The following is a 19,336-nucleotide window of genomic DNA, read 5'->3' on the forward strand; positions in this document are numbered from 1 at the left end:
GGCACTCCTCACACTTGACACCGCATGTGTTTATCTAAAGGGGGGGCTTTGTGGTGTTTGGAGAACCCGAGGAAGGAGGGTGGGGGGGGGACATAAAAACTGTGTGTGTGTGGGGGGGGGGGGGGTAGAAAAAGAGACTGAGGGAGGGGAGGGGGGCGATAAATATTCAACAGCTCAGCTTCTCAGAAGGAGTTGCCTGCCCTGCCTCCTCCCTCCCTCCCCCCCCCCCTGCCTCCCTCCTCTCTCCCCCTCCTCTCTCCCCCTCATCTCTCTCCATGCCAGAAAGCAGATGGAATGTGAGAGCTTGGGGAGGAGGCTCCAGTCTGGTTTTATCCAATTAGTAGGGTTGTCAAAATGAATTTATCCACAGAGGCAGTGGGATAATGGAGCAGGCAGTGGCCCCTGAGGAACATGGGGCCCGTCCCTGTATCACAGCCACAATGAGACTGCTCTCTCACGTAGGGGCGGACCACACTCAAGTGAACTGCACAGCTCCCCGGATTTGCACAGGAGCACAAAACTACTCAGTTCAAACACAGCCAGAGATACACATACTAAATATTTGTGTCCATGTGGAGTCACAATCACACACAAACACACACAGACACACACACTTGACTCTGTTTTAAATCAAAAGAGCTGTGTGCGTGTGTATGCTCTGGTTTTTATCAACCTCAGCCATGTGGAGGAGGAATGCTGACTCCCCCCCCCCCCCCCCCCCCTCTCTCTCTCTCTCTCTCTCTCCCCCTTCCTCTCTCTCTCTTCCTCTCTGTCTCTCTGTCTCTCTCTTCCTCTCTGTCTCTCTGTCTCTCTCTTCCTCTCTGTCTCTCTCTCTGTCTCTTCGCTGGAATGGATGGATGGAAAAACTTTGACATAGATGTCAGGCCAACTAGTCATGCTGAGGAGGCAGCCTATCTGCTAAGCAAACACAGAGCCCTTCTGCCTAATGAATCAGACAGGCAGGCAGGGTCAGCGCAGAAAGAGAGACAGAGAGAAGAGTGTTGATGTACAAGGGGGCTTCTAGTACAGTAATGCTATTATCACAAGCCACATGTGTGTGAGAGAGAACACTCTCAGGCATTAAAGCGAGTTTGCTGTGGGGCGAGATGCTGAGCACGGGCGCGTTCAGATCTGGTGAGACGTTTGCCGTTGGGTCGTAAAGCGCATGTGTTTGTCTCACTCTTGTGAATGGATCAGAGCGTGTGGGTGCGTGTGAAGCGGGTCAGGCGTGTGTGTGTGTGTGTTTGCGTGTTAGCGACTCTTGACAGTTAGGACAGGTGGCTGCTGCAGATGTGTCTCCTGCTCTCTCCCTCTCGTCCCTGGCAGCTGCTCTGCGTCCAGCCAAGCCACAGGCCCCGGCCCACAGGCCCCGGCCCGCAGGCCCAGGCCCCGGCCCACAGGCCCCGGCCCGCAGGCCCAGGCCCCGGCCCACAGTCCCCGGCCCCCAGCCACAGACACACCTGACGGTGAAGCTGTCTGGCTGCACAGTAGCTCTGTTTGCTTTGTTTACCCCATGCAAGACTGGTCCGTTGGTTCAGTTGGTTACGTGTGTGTGTGTGTGTGTGTGCACTAGTCTGCTTTGTGTGTGTGTGCGTGTGTGCACTAGTCTGCTTTGTGTGTGTGTGTGTGCACTAGTCTGCTGTGGTTAGCACGTCCAGAGTGGTCGAGTTCTAGAGCTGCTATGATCCTCACCATTTGATTTCATAAGGAAAGTTGTGTTACACTGAGGAGGGTTGATGTAAGAAAGATGTCTGTGTCATGAATTGGAACAACAGTCAGCGTGTTTGTTTACTAAAACAAAAATGGAGAGCTATCTGCTGCCCGCTGACAAGTCGTTAACAAACGTCTAGCTGCTCGTTTAAGACCTGTGTGCCCACCAATCAAAGAAAATGTTTTTGCTTGGTGTCATCGAATGATTACGCTCTGCATGCTCTGTAATTGTTTCCATTCTCTGTCCTGCTCTGCTCTGCCGTGTGTGTGTGTGTGTGTGTGTGTGTGTGTGTGTGTGTGTGTGCGTGTGTGTGTGCGTGTGTGTGTGTGCATATCTGTGTGTATATCTGTGCCTAAAGCATCATCAGTCATTCTTTTGAAATAATAAGATAGGAGCAAGCATGTTTGCATGTGTATCTGACAGAGAGAGAGAGTGGTTTGTGTATAGTCTCATACGGATAGGTATAAATATGCCGAGAGGGCTATCATGTCCATGTGCTGTTGAATGCAGGTTCACGTATGTGAGCTATCTGTGAGCTGCACATGTATGGAGCGGCAGTCTCCTCCATGTGGTTGTGGTTTCACCGCCAGATAAGCTGGATATCAGAAGCTCCTGTGCTCTGGCTTCATCTGCTCGCCCTCCACAAAGGAGGCAGGAGGACGCAGAAATAAATGGTTGCAAAATAAACAAGTCTATTCCCATGTTTCAACATTCTCCAGATAACCGCCTTATCACTGGCAGTATTCTGATGGCCCTGATGGCAGGATTACAGCATTCCAGAATCTCCAGAGAGAGAACTTCTCTGTCTAGAATTATACCCATATAGCTGGTCCTGTACTGCATGTAGTCAGTGTGTGCATGTTTCTGTATGGGAATGTGTGTTTGTGATGTGTGTGTGTGTGTGTGTGTGACTGGTCGAGAGAGTGAAAGAGTGAGGGAGGGATTTGCAGTCTGGGAGCTATGGACCACCCTCCTCATCCTGACGGGAAGTTGTTAGTTTAACCTGACAGGAAAGAATTTGGGAAACTTGGCAGAGTGCGACAAGGGAGAGGGGAAAAGCTCCCCTAACTGTATTAACTGTTAATAGACTGACCGTTACCTCTCTCCCCTCTCTCACGCATGCACTCTTTATCTTTTTCTCTCCTCTTTTCCTCAACCGCAAATACTTTCTGTCTCTTACTCACTCACTCACTCATTCACTCTCACACACACACACACACACACACACACACACACACACACTCACTCACTCACTCACTCACACACACACACACACACACACACACACACACACACACACACACACACACACACAGGTGTGTTTCACCCCTGTCCTCTGTCTCAGTTGTTCTTTGTGAGGAGTGGTGAATGGCAGCCCTGTGCCCCCCCCCCCTCCTGCTCTCCTCAGACCCTCTACCTGTATCAGTTACACCTGAGTGGGGGGTGGGGGTGGGGGGGAAGGCAGGGTCAGGTTACTGCCTGCAGAATGAGGGCGCTTCTTTGATGAGCTCAGGGCTGGCGGGTGTGGGCGGTAGGAGTGTTGGTGGTCAGCGCTGAGATGGGGGCTTTGTTTTCACCAGGATTAGTACTTCCGAAGGGACTGACTCTTCTGTGCTGTGTCTAGCACATGTGTGGGTGCTCAGATGCTGCTAGATGGTCGTCCAACTTTGCTTCTCTCTCTCCTGCAGGGGGTAGTGTATGGAAGATGTCTGGAACGCTAGACTGGACTCCCTGGATGAAAAAGCGACGGGCTCGAGTGCTGTGTGCTCTGGGTGCAGTACTGCTCTGCTGCCTGCAGAGTGACGCCACTGTCTCTGGTGAGTCCACCGTCCCTGCCTCTGCTTGCAGCATGTTGTATGACAGAGCCTGGCTTTTTTCCAATAATATACACAAGAGCAAATGTAGACCATAAACAAACTCCCTTTTATCTGTCTTTGATTATCTCTCCCTCTCTTCTCTCCTTTCTCCCTCCCCTCCTAACTCTCTTCTCCCCCTGATCTCTCCCTCTCTTCTCTCCTTTCTCCTTCCCCTCCTAACTCTCTCCTCCCCCTGATCTCTCCCTCTCTTCTCTCTTTCTCCCTCCCCTCCTAACTCTCTCTCCTCCCCCTGATCTCTCCCTCTCTTCTCTCCTTTCTCCCTCCCCTCCTAACTCCCTCTCCTCCCCCTGATCTCTCCCTCTCTTCTCTCCTTTCTCCCTCCCCTCCTAACTCCCTCTCCTCCCCCTGATCTCTCCCTCCGCAGATGAGATCCCGGTCTTCACCGAGGAGCCTCTCTCTGTGGTTCAGAAACTGGGGGGCAGCGTGACCCTGCGCTGCACAGCCCTCCCCTCCAACGCCAACATCAGCTGGCGCCTGAACGGCCAGGAGCTGGCTGGCGGGGCGGACAGGGAGCTGGGTGTGGTGGTGGAACCTGGGGCCCTGCTCATCCCCGCCCTCAACAACCTCACCCTGGGGAGGTACCAGTGCGTGGCCAGCACCGGGGCTGGTGCCCTCGCTAGCATCCCTGCCAACGTCACTGCAGCTAGTGAGTACTAGTCCAAATCAGGTGGCTGAGCGGTTAGGGAATCGGGCTATTAATCAGAAGGTGGCCGGATCGATTCCCGGCCGTGCGAAATGACGTGTCCTTGGGCAAGGCACTTCACCCTGCTTGCCTCAGGGGGAATGTCCCTGTACTTACTGTAAGTCGCTCTTGATAAGAGCGTCTGCTAAATGACTAAATGTAAATGTAAATAAATGAGAGGGGCCATTAAGCTGTAACCTGACCCACTGGTGTGGAGGGGACCCTGGGGCAGGGGCCAGTCAGGATGGGCCCCCCCTCCCTCCATCTCTGGATCCCTCCATCAGTTCCCCTGTTCCCTTGCTACCCACAACACCACATTCCATCCACCCGGAATGGGAGAGGTTGACAGCAGGGATTGTGTGTGTGTGTGTGTGTGTGTGTGTGTGTGTGTGTGTGTGTGTGTGTGTGTGTGTGTGTGTGTGTGTGTGTGTGTGTGTGTGTGTGTGTGTGTGTGTGTGTGTGTGTGTGTGTGTGTGTGTGTGTGTGTGTGTGTGTGTGTGTGTGTGTGTGTGTGTTGCAAGAGTTATGGCCCCGTAATTGAGTGGAGGGGCTGTTTTTCGTGTGTGTGTGTGTCTTAAAAAGGCGTGGTAGAGTGAAGGATACACAGTGGAATAGGATAGTCTGCAAAGTTATTGTTAAATGAACGTGTCACAATGGATTTACATTCTGTGAGGGTGCCTGTCTGCAGTGTTTCTGCATGTGTGTGTGAGTTTGTGTGTGGTGTGTTAGTATGTGTAAGGTGTGTGTGAGGGAGAGACGGAGACAGAGAAATACAAGGTGTTTAGACCAGTTGAGACAGGATTGTCTCCACTCACAAGATGAGACGTGATGTCAGTCTCCAGTCTTCCTCTCTAACCCCACTCTCTTTCTTTCTTTCTTTTGCTCTGTCAGCCTCTCGTAAGGAAGTATAAGATTCAAGTATAAGTCCAACTCTGTCTCTTTCCCACCCTCTTATTCTCTCCTTACTTTCCCTGTTGTCGTCTGTTCTTCCCTTCTCTCAGTCCCTTGGTAGTCAGGCGTTGTGTGGCTTCATGAACCTCATATGTACATAAGGCATTAGATATCACTGATAATTCCAACAGTGGATGAATCATGCTGATGTAACCACATATTGAGCCAGACGGTTTGGCCCTCCCAAAAGCCTCTCTCTAATTTAATAATGCCCCTCTCCCTCCCCAACCCGACCAAAGGAATGAGTCCACAGGGACTGTGTGTGTGTGTGTGTGTGTGTGCGTGTGTGTGTGTGTGTGCGCGTGTGCAGTAAATATACATGTACTGTACTGTTCTTTTGTTATTTGTGTGTGTGGTTGGTGGAGAGAGGGGACTTATTCCCACTTGTACCGATCATATTTTATTCTTCCTGATTGTTTTAACGTTTTTGTTGTTTGCTGTTTGGATCTTCGTATTTCTCTCTGTGTCTGTGTGTGTGTCTGTGTGTGTGTGTGTGTGTGCACGTATAAACGTGCTCGCGTTTGTGAAAGAAAAAGAAGTGAGTTATAGAGAGGAGAAGAGAGAGACGTGTATAGGGAGTTGAGTTCCAAGCCCTCCCTGCTATCTGATTCTGAAGAATCTGTCTGAACTCTATCCCAAAGGAACAGAGCTGTTTTCACATTATTTAAAACTCCCTGCTTGAATTCCTTTGTAGACAGCCTGCCTCCCCTGTACAGACAGGGAGACCAGAAGAGAACTCACACAGCCACAAATACATGAACACAACAAAGACATTAAACACACACCCTCGTGCACTAAAACACCGAGACAGCTATGACACAGGGACCAATACACACACACACATCTACACACACACACACACACACACACACACACACACACACACACACACACACACACACACACACACACACTACTCTTATGGCCCCCCCACCATCAGACATAAAGATGATAAATGCAGAGTCTATCTCAAAGTATTTAAAGCAGCATTGCCAAGCAGTCCTGGAGCAGAGGGCCAGCTTCTCTTTATAAATACCATCAATCCTGTCCCGGGCCCCTGTCTCACTGCTCAGAGCCAGCAGGACACACACACACACACACTCATCCCACATACACACCATACCACACACACCACACACAGACATGCACACACACTATAACTCACACCTTTGTGCACACCTGAGAGACACACATGCGGGGCTGTTTTGAAGAAGAATGTAGGGGTGGAGGTGTGTGTGTGTGTGTGTGTGTGTGTGTGGGGGGGGGGGGGGTTAAAGGTGTTGTTGGAGGAATTTGGGAGAGGCGGGGGGAGGGGCGGGGGGAGGGGGCAGGCAGGGGGTAGCTGTAAAAACAGGACCTGATTGATTTAGCAAATGGACCGTCACAGTCTCTCTCCAAGACTGCACCCGCCCACTCCAGAATGAGACACACACACACACACACACCACTCAGCATGACATGTCCTGGGCTTCTCATCTGTCTTGGAATGGGGGTAAGGGTTGTGTGCAGGAGAAGGTGGGGGGGGGGCACCTGTCAAGGCCAAATCTCCCCCATAGCTCACTGTTCCCATTAAAGCCACCATCCAGACAGAAATACTGCTCTGACGGAGAATAGATCAGATGTGTATCGCGTCACACACTTTCAGTCATCCGTGGTGAAAGGTGTGTGTTTAGCATTGCGTCTCTATCTGCAGATGGCGTGATGTGGCCTTAGCTAAACCCCTGTTCATCTCGCCAGAACTGTATACAGTGTCTCGTTTGTCTAGTCGGGGAGTTGACTGCATGTTAGTGGCTCATGTTCAACTGTCTGGCAGAGGGCGGGGAGTCCAAGAACAACAGTAAGCCATAGCACCTCTGGAAAATATGGAGGGACGCCATGTTTGGAAAGAATAAATCAACACGGAGAGTTGGATGTTTAATTAGGTTCTGGGGAAGTTGTATTTTGGTTCCATCTCGGCATCGGGCTCTTTCCATTCTGCAGATCTTATCATGTGGTATGTTCTCTTACTCTTTCTGTCCTTCTAGTTTCCTCTTAGGTGTCACGACCCTCCTTGTGTTTATCTCTTTTTTTTTTCTTTCCCCCCCCCCGCTCTTTCTGGTCAGTCCTTCTCATGGTTTGGGGGGTCTGGTCCCCCCCTCCAGACAGGGTTTTAAAGCCTAGCCTTTGCTACTTCCTCCCAATACAAACTGGTTATCTTTTCCCTGAAACTCAAGGATGGCCACCTCTCACCTCTGACCCCCGTGTCCAGGCCCCCAGGCCCCTCCGAGAGGGACTAGGGGTCAGGGGTCGTCCCTGTGCCTGTGCAGTAAGGCGTCTGTGCAGACATGGTGTCTACAGAACAGAGTCACAGACTCACAGCACATGGCCCCCCAATAATCCCACTGGCTTTCCCACAGTAACGAGCTCCCTAACCAGACCCAGGCCCGGGCCCTCTGTCACACTGCACTATTCATAGCTGGAGAATGAATCAAAGATGCCAACTGTAGCTGGCTGCTGTATACACCCAATATGGCGACAGCAGGCCCCTACGCTCACCCAGTTACCAGGAAAATGGAATGGTAATTCCGCTGCTTTGATGGATGTGGATTATCCGTGTGTGTTTGGGGCCTTCAGTGAAGCTTTGAATGTTAGTAAGCTGCTGTGTGTGGCAATGTCCTCAACATGTCTCTCTCTGTCTCTGTGTCTGTCTACCCCAACCCCGCCCGCCCCTCTCTCTCTCTCTGTCTCGCTCTCTCTCCCCATCGCAGAGCTCCGTGACTTCGAGCCAGATGACCAGCTGGTGATTGAGGTGGATGAAGGCAACACTGCTGTCATCGAGTGTCACCTCCCAGAGAGCCAACCCAAGGCCCAGGTCCGCTACAGTGTCAAGCAGGAGTGGCTGGAGACGTCAAAAGGTTAATGTGCTGCGCCTTTCTCTCTCTCTCTTGTCTTTATATTTTTTTGGTCTCTATTTCTGAACCTCTGTCTCTCCCCTTCAGGATGAAAGAGAGATAATGCTAATTAGAATGTGTAGTCTCTCTCTCTCTCCTGCTCTCCATCCTTTTCTCAGTTATCTGTCACTCTATCACTCTCGCTGAGTTACTGGAATGCTGTAATCCTGCCATCAGGGCCATCAGAATACTGCCAGTGATAAGGCGGTTATCTTGAGAATGTTGAAACATGGGAATAGACTTGTTTATTTTGCAACCATTTATTTCTGCGTCCTCCTGCCTCCTTTGTGGAGGGCGAGCAGATGAAGCCAGAGCACAGGAGCTTCTGATATCCAGCTTATCTGGCGGTGAAACCACAACCACATGGAGGAGACTGCTCTCTGACTGGCAGCTTTTGTACTGCAGGACTCCACCCAGTGGCAGCTCTTAGAAGTGCACCCTGCGCGGTTAACTAGGCCTCGCCACACTCAGCAGTGCTGCCATATTCTTATCGGGTAACACTTTATAGGAGAAAGCCATACTTTGAAAGCGTCAAGTCTTTTTAATTGGGGGTTTTACATCCAAAAATTAGGAAACATTATGTTACCAAACCCAGAGTTGGAAAAAGTACACACATCCTTCACTCAAGTAGAAACACAGAACTCATGTTTAGAAAGATTCTGGTTAAAGTTGAAGTAGGCCTACTGACTACAACTTTTCACTCAAGTTAAAGTAAAGAAGTATCGACTCTGACATATACAAAGTAACAAATATATATTTGTTTCAAATGTTGCAATCGGAAAATCTTTCGTCTCCAATTTTTATGGGTTAAAATGTTCTTAGTAAATTTTTGGAATCTGAATTTTACTGTCCGAATCAGAGCAGCCAGAGATTCTGAACCTTGAATTTTTGGATTGTATTATTTTTTTTTTTTTACATTTTAAAAACAAAATAGAAGCGCACCATCGGAACTCATCAAAATAAAAGTAAAACAATTTGACGGAGCGAAAGCACATATACGCGATCCTCTCCACACCAGCTTGAGAAACACTACTCTAGTGCGTCCCTGACCTGATATGAAGAAAAACTATCAACACACTCTAGCACACATTTACATTTAGTCATTTAGCAGACGCTCTTATCCAGAGCGACTTACAACAAGTACAGGGACATTCCCCCTGAGGCAAGTAGGGTGAAGTGCCTTGCCCAAGGACACAGCGTCAGTTGGCATGACCGGGAATCGAACTGGCAACCTTTGGATTACTAGCCCGATTCTCTCACCGCTCAGCCACCTGACTCCCACTGCACAAGCACACTGTGCTTGTTCAATTGCAAGGGGTTTTCAAACCTCTCTGCCGGTTGTATCGCCACAGGAAACTACCTGATCATGCCGTCGGGAAACCTTCAGATCGCCAACGCCACGCTGGAGGACGAGGGCCCGTACAAGTGCGCCGCCTACAACCCCGTCACCCAGGAGGTGAAGACCTCCAGCTCCACTGACCGCCTCCGCATACGCCGTGAGTAACCACACTCGTCCCCGTGACCTCTGACCCCCTGGTCAACCTGAAAGATGAAGCCCAACCTTGTCCATTCGTACTGGGGATGACTGATTACTGTTTAGTTACTTTGCACCAAAATGCTTTCTGAAATACTTACTGGTGTGCCATTATGCTGATCTCCACTTTGGAAAAAAAAGTTAGAAGTTGGAAGAACTAACCCTGTTTCTTATCGATAAAAAACCAACACAGTCAAGCTCACCTCTGGGCAGTATTTAGAGCAGATCAGAACACGTTTGAACCTTAACTTTGGTATTTCTAAAGGATTCCCCCTCCTTCTCCCTCCTTCCCCCTCCTTCCCCCTCCTTCTCCCATCTTCCCCTTCCTTCCCCCTCCGCCCCCCAGGCTCCACATCGGAGGCGGCTCGCATCATCTACCCCCCGGCCTCGCGTTCCATCATGGTGACCAGGGGACAGCGTCTGGTTCTGGAGTGCGTGGCCAGCGGCACCCCCACCCCTCAGGTCACCTGGGCCAAGGACGGGCAGGACCTGCGTTTCCATAACAACACGCGCTTCCTGCTTAGCAACCTGCTGATCGACGCGGCGGGCGAGGGAGACTCGGGGACGTACGCGTGCCACGCCAACAACGGCGTTGGTTCTGCCAACACCGCCACCGCGCTGTACGACGTCCAGGTGTTCGGTGAGTAACCAAGACTTGAGTGTGTGTGTGTTTAAGGTCGTCCATCTTTAAATGGACAATCTTTAAACTGATACGTTTTTGACATGGGTTGTTAAGAGTATTAGAGACGTAAGATATTTTAGAGAACTGTTGTAAGGTTTCTTTGTGTCTCTATGGCACAGGATCAGAGAGTTGTTATCCAGGCTTTATGGGTTAGCTGAGAGCTAAACTACAGCTATTTCTCTATGGAAGTTTATCTTGAGCGCAGTTTAAGTGTGCGTCACAGACTTGATGGATAGCCTGACTCCTGTTTGGTGGTAAGAAAGAACACAGGGCTGAATGTGTGTCTGTTTCAGTGGTATGTGTGTGCGTGTGTGTGTGTGTGCGTGAGAGTCTTTTTAGGTGGGGGTTGAGGTTGTGTAAGACTATGTGTGTGTGGAAACAGAGCTCTCTGTTAACTTGGCTTGATGGAGCATGGCTATTTACAGATGACTGTTTTTACAGTGATTGTGTGTGTGTGCGTTTGTGTGAGTCTCTGTGTGTGAGTGTGTGTGAGTCTCTGTGTGTGATGTGGGTTTGTCTCTCAGCATCTGGCCCTAATTAAAGTTGGATTGCTGCTGTTGCTCTAATGAGCTCTGCCTCTCCCTGATTCCCTAGCAGCCAACCATCAACTGGCTGGCCAGACTGCCTACACACACACACACACACACACACACACACACACAATCTACAGACACACCACCAATGACACAACCCACTGTAAGCACACAGAGACAGTCTGTCTTTCTCTTATTGACACTCCTCCCTCCCCCACCCCTCTTCCTCCCCCACCCCTCTCCCCTTCTCCCTCCCTCCCCCCCTCCAGAGCCCCCTCAGGTGGTGGTGGAGCTCCTGCAGCAGGAGGTGGCGTGGGGCGAGAGCGTGAGATTCAGCTGCCAGGCCCGGGGCAAGCCTGCCCCCTCCGTGGTGTGGCTCCACAACGCCCGCCCCCTCGTCCCGTCTCCGCGCCACCGCCTGTCCCCCCGTGTGCTGCGCGTCCTCAACGTGGGCCCTCAGGACGACGGCCTGTACCAGTGCCTGGCGGAGAACGGCGTGGGCAGCTCCCAGGCCGCCGCCCGCCTCCTCACTGTACCCACTGGTGAGACCAACACTAGACGTGTACTGCACTAGGGAGTCAGGTGGCTGAGCGGTTAGGGAGTCGGGCTATTAATCAGAAGGTTGTTGGTTCGATTCCCGGCCATGACAAAATAAAGTTGTGTCTTTGGGCAAGGCACTACACCCTACTTGCCTCGGGGGAATGTCCCTGTACTTACTGTAAGTCACTCTGGATAAGAGCGTCTGATAAATGTAAAATGTAAATACTGCCCGCTTTGTTTGGATTCAAAAACAAATTTAACAGTTATATACCAAATATCTTTTAAATATGCCTGACGTATCTGTGTGGAACCAGTTAGCCTAGCCTAAAGCCTAACGTTAAAGTAAATACTAAAAGGTTTTGGGAGTGACCTAGAACTCCCTCTTTGTGGTCAGTTAGCTGTAGTTCTAACCCTGTCCCCCCTGTGTGATAACCTGCAGTTGTTCCACCACGCCCCGGCAAGCTGCCCTCCATCCTGAGACCCCTCAGCCCAGACAAGGTGCTGAGAGAGCAGGCCCCAGTGAGGCCTGGGGGCGCGGGTGTCCTGCTCCCCCAGGACTGCTCAGAGCTGCATGGGCACATCTCCCCGGCGGAGGCCCCCATCATCCTGAGTCAGCCGCGCACTGTCAAGTCCGACTTCTACGAGCTGACCTGGAATCCTCGCCACGACGGAGGCTCTCCTGTGCAGGAATACATCGTCAAGTACAGAAAGGTACTTCTGTCTGTTCTGCTTTTAATGATGGTGCTGCATCCAGCTTCATTTCAGAATACACTTGTTCTCCCAGTGATGTAATCATTCAAAAGGTATCTGCCGCAGGTTGGCACAAACCAAAATTATTCACATGGAGATTTGTTCGATTCACATAAAGATTTGTAAAATTCTGCCAAACTGCTTCAGGCTGTGTAATTTCCTTTTAAAGAAGCACTGACAGTCTCTCTCCCTGCCCCAGACCGGAGACCCTCCAGGAGAATGGGCCACCAGCAGCATCCCAGGGTCCCTCCACAAGCTCACCCTGGCCAAGCTGCATCCCGCCAGCCTCTACGAGGTGGAAATGGCCGCCAAAAACTGTGCCGGACTGGGCCAGCCCGCCATGATGACCTTCAGAACAGGCAAAGGTACAAGACTGGGTCATCATCATCATCTGTTCAGTTAAACTGTCTTATATAAGGGCCTCTGAGTGTTCCAAGTCTTTCTGTCAGTTATTTAGCAGAACTGGAAAGGCCCCATTGGTCGTCTCAGACCTGTTTGTATTAATCGTCTTTTGTTTACGTTGTTGTCTCCATGACGATAGGTCGCCGAAGCCCAGGGCCAAACGAACCCCCGAAGACTCCGCCTGTGCCGTCGCCTCGCCTTTCCCGTGAGTTCCTGTTGCAGAGGGGGAAAAAAACCTGTTACAAAATATCCCTCTCCATTCTCACATCCTGTAACTCTAACCCCTACCACGGCTACAACACTGCCAGGAGTATCTGAGCTGTGTAACTCACATCTACACCGTCTTAACGGCTGTGTTCTCACTGTTGCTAGGCTACAGTGTCAACCTATAACCGTTCTCTTCTGTACTAACATACAAATCTTCCAATCTCCTTCACTCCTCCCACTGAAGGATGAGCTAACAGTAAGTGTCTGTTGGTGTCCTACTGGTTTCTGTGTTGTTGTTGTTGTTGTTGTGTGTCCATGCATGTGCCCGCACCATGTATCAGTGGCGAATGGGAGAACAGTGTTATTGTGTGTGTGTGTGTGTGTGTGTATTCGTCTGCTTGATGTCCTGTTTTCTGCTCCTCAGCCCCAGAAGCTCCTGACAAACCCACCATCTCCACGGCGTCGGAGACGTCCGCCTACGTGACCTGGATCCCGCGCGGTAACCGTGGTTTCCCCATCCAGTCGTTCAGGGTGGAGTACAAGAAGAAGGGAGCGGAGTGGGAGGTTGCCGTGGCGAACATCCCCCCTTCTAGACTCTCTGTGGAAATCAGCAGCCTCGAGAAAGGTCAGGCTCTTTATCACGTCCATCATCTTCATCTAGCATTGGCATCACTAGACTCTCATTACTGCTAGTATTGTGACCACACCATCTTTTTCTATTATCATCATCATCGTGCGAACTTGAATGTTATTGCTCATAATTACCGTCATCATTGCCATTTCCAAAACGGTCAACATCATCAGTCATCCTTGTTCTCACAGTCGAGCTCATGTTGTTTTTCCAATCAGTCACGATCACAATCACGTCCAGATGTGCTGGAGATCGTTCACCACATCCGTTGTGTCGCTCTAGGTACGTCCTACAAGTTCCGAGTGGTGGCGGTGAACGTGATAGGGGCCAGCCCCCCCAGCGCCCCCTCCAAGCTCTACACGGTGGTGGGCAGTGGCAGGACTAACGAGAGGCCCATCGATGGTCCCTACATCACCTACAACGAAGCCCTCAACGAGACCACCATCATCCTAAAATGGACGGTGAGTGAATCGAAACAGAAATGGAGAGAGGAAGAGAAAGCGAGATAAAGGATTAGGGGATAGTTAGGGGGAGTCAGATGGCTGAGCGGTTAGGGAATTGAGCTACTAATCAGAAGGTTGCCGTGTCCTTGGGCAAGGCACTTCACCCTACTTGCCTCAGGGGGAATGTCCCTGTACTTACTGTAAGTCGCTCTGGATAAGAGCGTCTGCTAAATGACTAAATTTAAATGTAAAATAAAGAAAGGGAAGGAAGGGACAAGTGACAGTTTCCCCCCCCAAGTGTGTTTTTGTGAGGACAGAGAGGGAAGTCTCACATTTACATTTAGTCATTTAGCAGACGCTCTTATCCAGAGCGACTTACAGTAAGTACAGGGACATTCCCCCCGAGGCAAGTAGGGTGAAGTGCCTTGCCCAAGGACACAACATCATTTTGCACGGCCGGGAATTGAACTAGCAACCTTCGGATTACTAGCCCGATTCCTTAACCGCTCAGCCACCTGACTCCCACATCACTTCCTCACGTGTGCTTGGGAGCCTGACAGAGACGTGTCACTAAATCATCACTGCTTCTCTCTCACACACCAGTACACACCTCACAACAACACGCCCATCTACGGCTTCTACATCTTCTACCGGCCCACGGACAGCGACAACGACAGCGACTACAAGAAGGATGTGGTGGAGGGAGACCGCTACTGGCACTCCATTACTGACCTGCAGCCAGAGACGGCCTACGATATCAAGATGCAGTGCTTCAATGAGGGAGGAGAGAGCGAGTTTGGTAACGTGGTCATCTTGGAAACGAAAGGTAAGGTTCTGTCTATCTGACACTCTGCGCTTCAATAATTGCTTGTATACGAACTGATATGAAATTACCGGTAGTTGTTAAACATGTGAACTGATTATCTTTCTTTCTTAGCTCGCTCAAACCAGCCCTCTCCCCCGTCAGAGATGCCCTCGCTCAGACCAGTGCAGCCTGGGGGCCCGGTGCCTCGCCCCAGCGACCTGCCCTACCTCATCGTGGGTGTGGTCTTGGGAGCGCTGGTCTTCATCATCGTAGCCTTCATCCCTTTCTGCCTGTGGAGGGCATGGGCCAAGCAGAGTGAGTGAGGAGGAGGAGGACGAAAACAAAACCACGATACACCCAGCTTCATCATGTACATCTTCGGATCATGATCGCTAGCAAACGGTGCAGCCGCTAAACTATTCTAGATTTCTTAATTTGTTTTTGTTTGTTATTTGCCAGAGCAAACGTCAGACCTGTGTTTCCCTGCTGTGGCGTCCCCGGTCTCCTCCTGCCAGTACACCATGGTCCCCCTCCAGGGCCTGGCCCTGGTCAAGCAGTGCCCCCTCGACCCTCACCTAGCCCACCAACACGCAGTGTACCCCCCTAACGGACAATACACCCCCAATAGGAAACCCTTTCACCCCACACACTGCCTGCCAGGACTGCACCAGGTAACTCACAAACAGATTGAGCGATCTTCAGGATGACTTGTTATTCTACTGAGGATTCAAACTGATTTCCTTTCGGAGAATGTGCTGGTGTATTTACATTTACATTTAGTCATTTAGCAGACGCTCTTATCCAGAGCGACTTACAGTAAGTACAGGGACATTCCCCCCGAGGCAAGTAGGGTGAAGTGCCTTGCCCAAGGACACAACATCAGTTGGCATGACCGGGAATCGAACTGGCAACCTTTGGATTACTAGCCCAATTCCCTCACCGCTCAGCCACCTGAGACCCTATGTTATATATATATGTGTATAACCTGCCTGTGTTTCCTGTCGCTGCAGGAGGAGGTGGAGTGTGACTTGGAGTGTGACACGTTGCTGCCGCAGACACTGTCAAACGGACACACACCTGGTTACCACTACTCAAACAGGTATGCAACGATACCCGTGTGTCTGTGTGTGTGTGCGTGTGTATGTGTGTGTAATGTAGGTAAACAGATTAAACATTCTCACACAAATCTTGTCTCCCTCAGTGGTCCGGATCACCATGGAGAGGTCTGCTGTCTTCCTGATGACTCCACCCTCCAGCTCCTCAACAACTCACACCGGCCAATCAGCTGTCTGGAAATGGAAGAGGACGCCCACTTTTACTCCAATAATGTGCCGAATGCAAATGAAATCGCACGAGGTACAAGTCCATCAAACAAAAAAACAAAAAAAGGAATTCTGGCTGATGTTAGCTATTTGAATATTACATTATGCGTTGGGTTACCACTTGAACTCTAAAACTGTGTTTGTGTTGTAGATGTACCATACATTATCTACAGTGAAGCGATCAACGAGACTACCATCATCCTAAAATGGACGGTGAGTTGAAGAGAGAGAGTGTGTGTGTGATGAGTGTGTGTAATGAGAAAGGGATGTATATAATTTGTAATATGGTGCAAACTAAAAGAGACAGAGAATGTGTTTATGGTGACTGAAGAGTGAGATTACTGTGTAGAGATTTACATTTACATTTAGCAGACGCTCTTATCCAGAGCGACTTACAGTAAGTACAGGGACATTCCCCCCAAGGCAAGGTGAAGTGCCTTGCCCAAGGACACAACGTAATTTTGCACAGCCGGGAATCGAACTGGTAACCTTCAGATTACTAGCCCGACTCCCTCACCGCTCAGCCACCTGACTCGGCAGGTGTTCCAGAGATGCTTCCTCACGTGTGCTTGGGAGTCTGACAGACACGTGTCACTAAATCATCACTGCTTCTCTCTCACACACCAGTACACACCTCACAACAACACGCCCATCTACGGCTTCTACATCTTCTACCGGCCCACGGACAGCGACAACGACAGCGACTACAAGAAGGATGTGGTGGAGGGAGACCGCTACTGGCACTCCATTACTGACCTGCAGCCAGAGACGGCCTACGATATCAAGATGCAGTGCTTCAACGAGGGAGGAGAGAGCGAGTTTGGTAACGTGGTCATCTTGGAAACGAAAGGTAAGGTTCTGCCTTTAAACGTCATGCTGCACACACACACCTTTACACCTTTCCACTTAACACAATGCTTGAACTTCCATTCAGAAAAGTAACTTTTTCCCGTCTCTCTCTCTCTCTCTCTCTCTCTCTCTCTCTCTCTCTCTCTCTCTCTCTCTCTCTCTCTCTCTCTCTCTCTCTCTCTCTCTCTCTCTCTCTCTCTCTCTCTCTTTCTCTCTCTCTTTTTATCTCTCTCTCTATCTCTCTCTCTCCTACACAGGTCTGCCATGCTGTCCTCTTTTATTACTGGAAGAGGAAGACCATTCCACCAGCACGACCACAGTTACAACGCCATTATCCCAAGATGCACCACTGCAGGAAGTGGATTCCCTCCAAAGTTGAAAGTGGCCAGAGTACAAAAGACTCCTGAAAAGCTCTTAAAAAGACGAGAGAAAATATTTATTTTTGTATCACAGATATTTATATATTTATGCTTTTGTACATAAGAGTTTTGTAATGCTGTTTATAAGGACATGTTCATATTGAGAAGAGTATACGTCCTCTTCATTCAACCCAGACAAAGGGAGGATCTGTTACCATGTTTTATCATCAGTTTGTGCACCAAGTCTGTTATTGTACCTTTTACGTCTGCATTCCTTGGAGTCTCCAAGATAATTATATGCCTGGCAACTATAGATTTCCAAATCCTATCTCTCTTCCCAGTATATGCACACCATCTGATGCACTCTTCCAAGTCATTCCAATCTAAAACACTAAAACTTACCAGAGGGTTATGTCATGAAGTAGGAGCTGTATCAGCCTGCTCTTTGGAAACAGAGGAATCAGAACACCTTCATTCCGACAAAATGGTGTACCTGTTGTGATTCTATGCTGTTACTGCTCTCTCCACAGTGCTCAAGGTACAACTGTCCCATTGTGTATAGAAGTGACATATTATGCATTCTTCATCATTAACAATGTATTAACAAATGTATGCAACATAAAAGCACCCAGCTTCTGTAGTTATAGCACAAAAGAGTATATATTGTATAGTTATTTATTTTTACGAGACAGATTTTGTTTATTTTTTGTTATCACTAAATGGGAGAGATTCTGGAAGATATCTGTAACACACTCATAAGCTGATTCTTATTTTGGAGTTCAACTGTTTCTGAAATAACTTCTGTTTACTGTTTTGCTGGTCACCAAAGGACTGCCGAATGAGGGAATTATGACTGTCATGACAGTGTTATGTGTCCCATGCAGGTTGGTGTGTCAGTATTAGCCTTTCCTAGCGGCACTGGAGATCAAAATGAAGGAATCCTCGAATCTGTACCCCACTTTTATTAATGTGGCCATTGTTGTGGTTACACAGGCTGGAGCACTATTGCATGTAAATAAAGCTTAAGAAATCCTATCCATTTTGTCGAGCCTCTTTCCAACAGTAGTTAACCTAAACACAAATCCACACTTGGTCTGGCATCATTTCAGTTCGCTGCCACCTCTGACTGGAATGCTCTGCAAAAACACCTCAAACTGGACACATTCATTTCTATCCCTACCATCAAAGAAGCCATTTCACTCATCCTCGCGGATTTCTGTAAATGCTGTCTCACCTTTTAACCCTTCCCCTCAGTATTTGTTGTCCTATTCATCCCTATCGTTTGTCAATATTGTCTGTTGCCAACTGCCTAGTTTTGTCCCAGTAACTTTAATACTGTCTCCAGTTGGAAGAATTTTTCATATCAAGGGGGGACCCCTGTGGTGCAGTGGGTTGAGAACAAGGGCCTAAACCACAACGACCTGGGTTCAAATCCAGCACAGAGCATAGTGCCAAACACATCAGTGGGCACCGATCCCTGTAACCACAGCGCACTCCCCGACTGTCCAGATCCCCTCTCCCAACTTGCTTTCCAGGTACCCAACTGTCCCACCAGGATAGGCTCAACCAAGTGTCTGAAAATAAATTGACCTTTTATCACTTTTATGTATAAAAAAACAGAAGAAAGCAGGGCTCCCCTGTTAGCTCACTGGGTTAGTTTGCATGTTCTGAAAGCTGGGCAGTACCACAACAGCCTGGGTTCAAATCCAGCCTTCACCCTTTTCTGTATGACTTCCTCCCTCTCCATTCTTTTCCCGTCACACTTCAATTAACTGTCCAATACAGCATGTCAAACACAATCCACAACTCAATAAACTGAGGGAAATAACCACACAACAACTTGTGTTTAAATGTTTTTTTTGTCCGTTTTGTGTGTTTTATGATATATAAATGTATCGACCCCCCCGACCTGTTGTTTTTACCTCTTTTGGGGGGGTCCAAGTCTTAATTAGGGGGGCCCAAGCCCCCCGTAATTCGAACCCCGTTTTTTCCTACTGTTGCATCAATATTGCCTGCTTTGTTTCTGCCTGTATCCTTTGTTCATTCCTGCCAGCGTCAGTCTGTCTTGATTGTGGTTGTTGTAAATAATCTCTGTCTTGCTTCGTGTTCTTTGTGCTTTTAACATTTT

The 19,336-nt window shown here is 49.4% G+C and overlaps 1 protein-coding gene across 1 annotated transcript in view; it reads left to right on the plus strand.

Annotated features, from left to right (window-relative positions):
* Positions 1 to 18,237, plus strand: part of boc (BOC cell adhesion associated, oncogene regulated) — a 76,871-nt gene extending 58,634 nt beyond the window's left edge. The window contains exons 2-20 of the mRNA XM_067251542.1: positions 3,400 to 3,528; positions 3,953 to 4,234; positions 7,969 to 8,115; positions 9,504 to 9,647; positions 10,032 to 10,325; positions 11,170 to 11,442; positions 11,880 to 12,151; positions 12,390 to 12,555; positions 12,732 to 12,797; positions 13,224 to 13,424; positions 13,713 to 13,891; positions 14,477 to 14,699; positions 14,811 to 14,993; positions 15,138 to 15,349; positions 15,689 to 15,777; positions 15,880 to 16,034; positions 16,152 to 16,213; positions 16,628 to 16,850; positions 17,107 to 18,237. Of these exons, the coding sequence (XP_067107643.1) occupies positions 3,417 to 3,528; positions 3,953 to 4,234; positions 7,969 to 8,115; positions 9,504 to 9,647; positions 10,032 to 10,325; positions 11,170 to 11,442; positions 11,880 to 12,151; positions 12,390 to 12,555; positions 12,732 to 12,797; positions 13,224 to 13,424; positions 13,713 to 13,891; positions 14,477 to 14,699; positions 14,811 to 14,993; positions 15,138 to 15,349; positions 15,689 to 15,777; positions 15,880 to 16,034; positions 16,152 to 16,213; positions 16,628 to 16,850; positions 17,107 to 17,228 (3,405 nt within the window). The 5' untranslated portion in view covers positions 3,400 to 3,416 and the 3' untranslated portion in view covers positions 17,229 to 18,237. The remainder of the gene's footprint in view (positions 1 to 3,399; positions 3,529 to 3,952; positions 4,235 to 7,968; positions 8,116 to 9,503; positions 9,648 to 10,031; positions 10,326 to 11,169; positions 11,443 to 11,879; positions 12,152 to 12,389; positions 12,556 to 12,731; positions 12,798 to 13,223; positions 13,425 to 13,712; positions 13,892 to 14,476; positions 14,700 to 14,810; positions 14,994 to 15,137; positions 15,350 to 15,688; positions 15,778 to 15,879; positions 16,035 to 16,151; positions 16,214 to 16,627; positions 16,851 to 17,106) is intronic.
* Positions 18,238 to 19,336: the final 1,099 nt, after the last annotated feature.

Source organism: Osmerus mordax, chromosome 15 (assembly GCF_038355195.1).
Source record: "Osmerus mordax isolate fOsmMor3 chromosome 15, fOsmMor3.pri, whole genome shotgun sequence".
NCBI classification, from domain to species: domain Eukaryota; kingdom Metazoa; phylum Chordata; class Actinopteri; order Osmeriformes; family Osmeridae; genus Osmerus; species Osmerus mordax.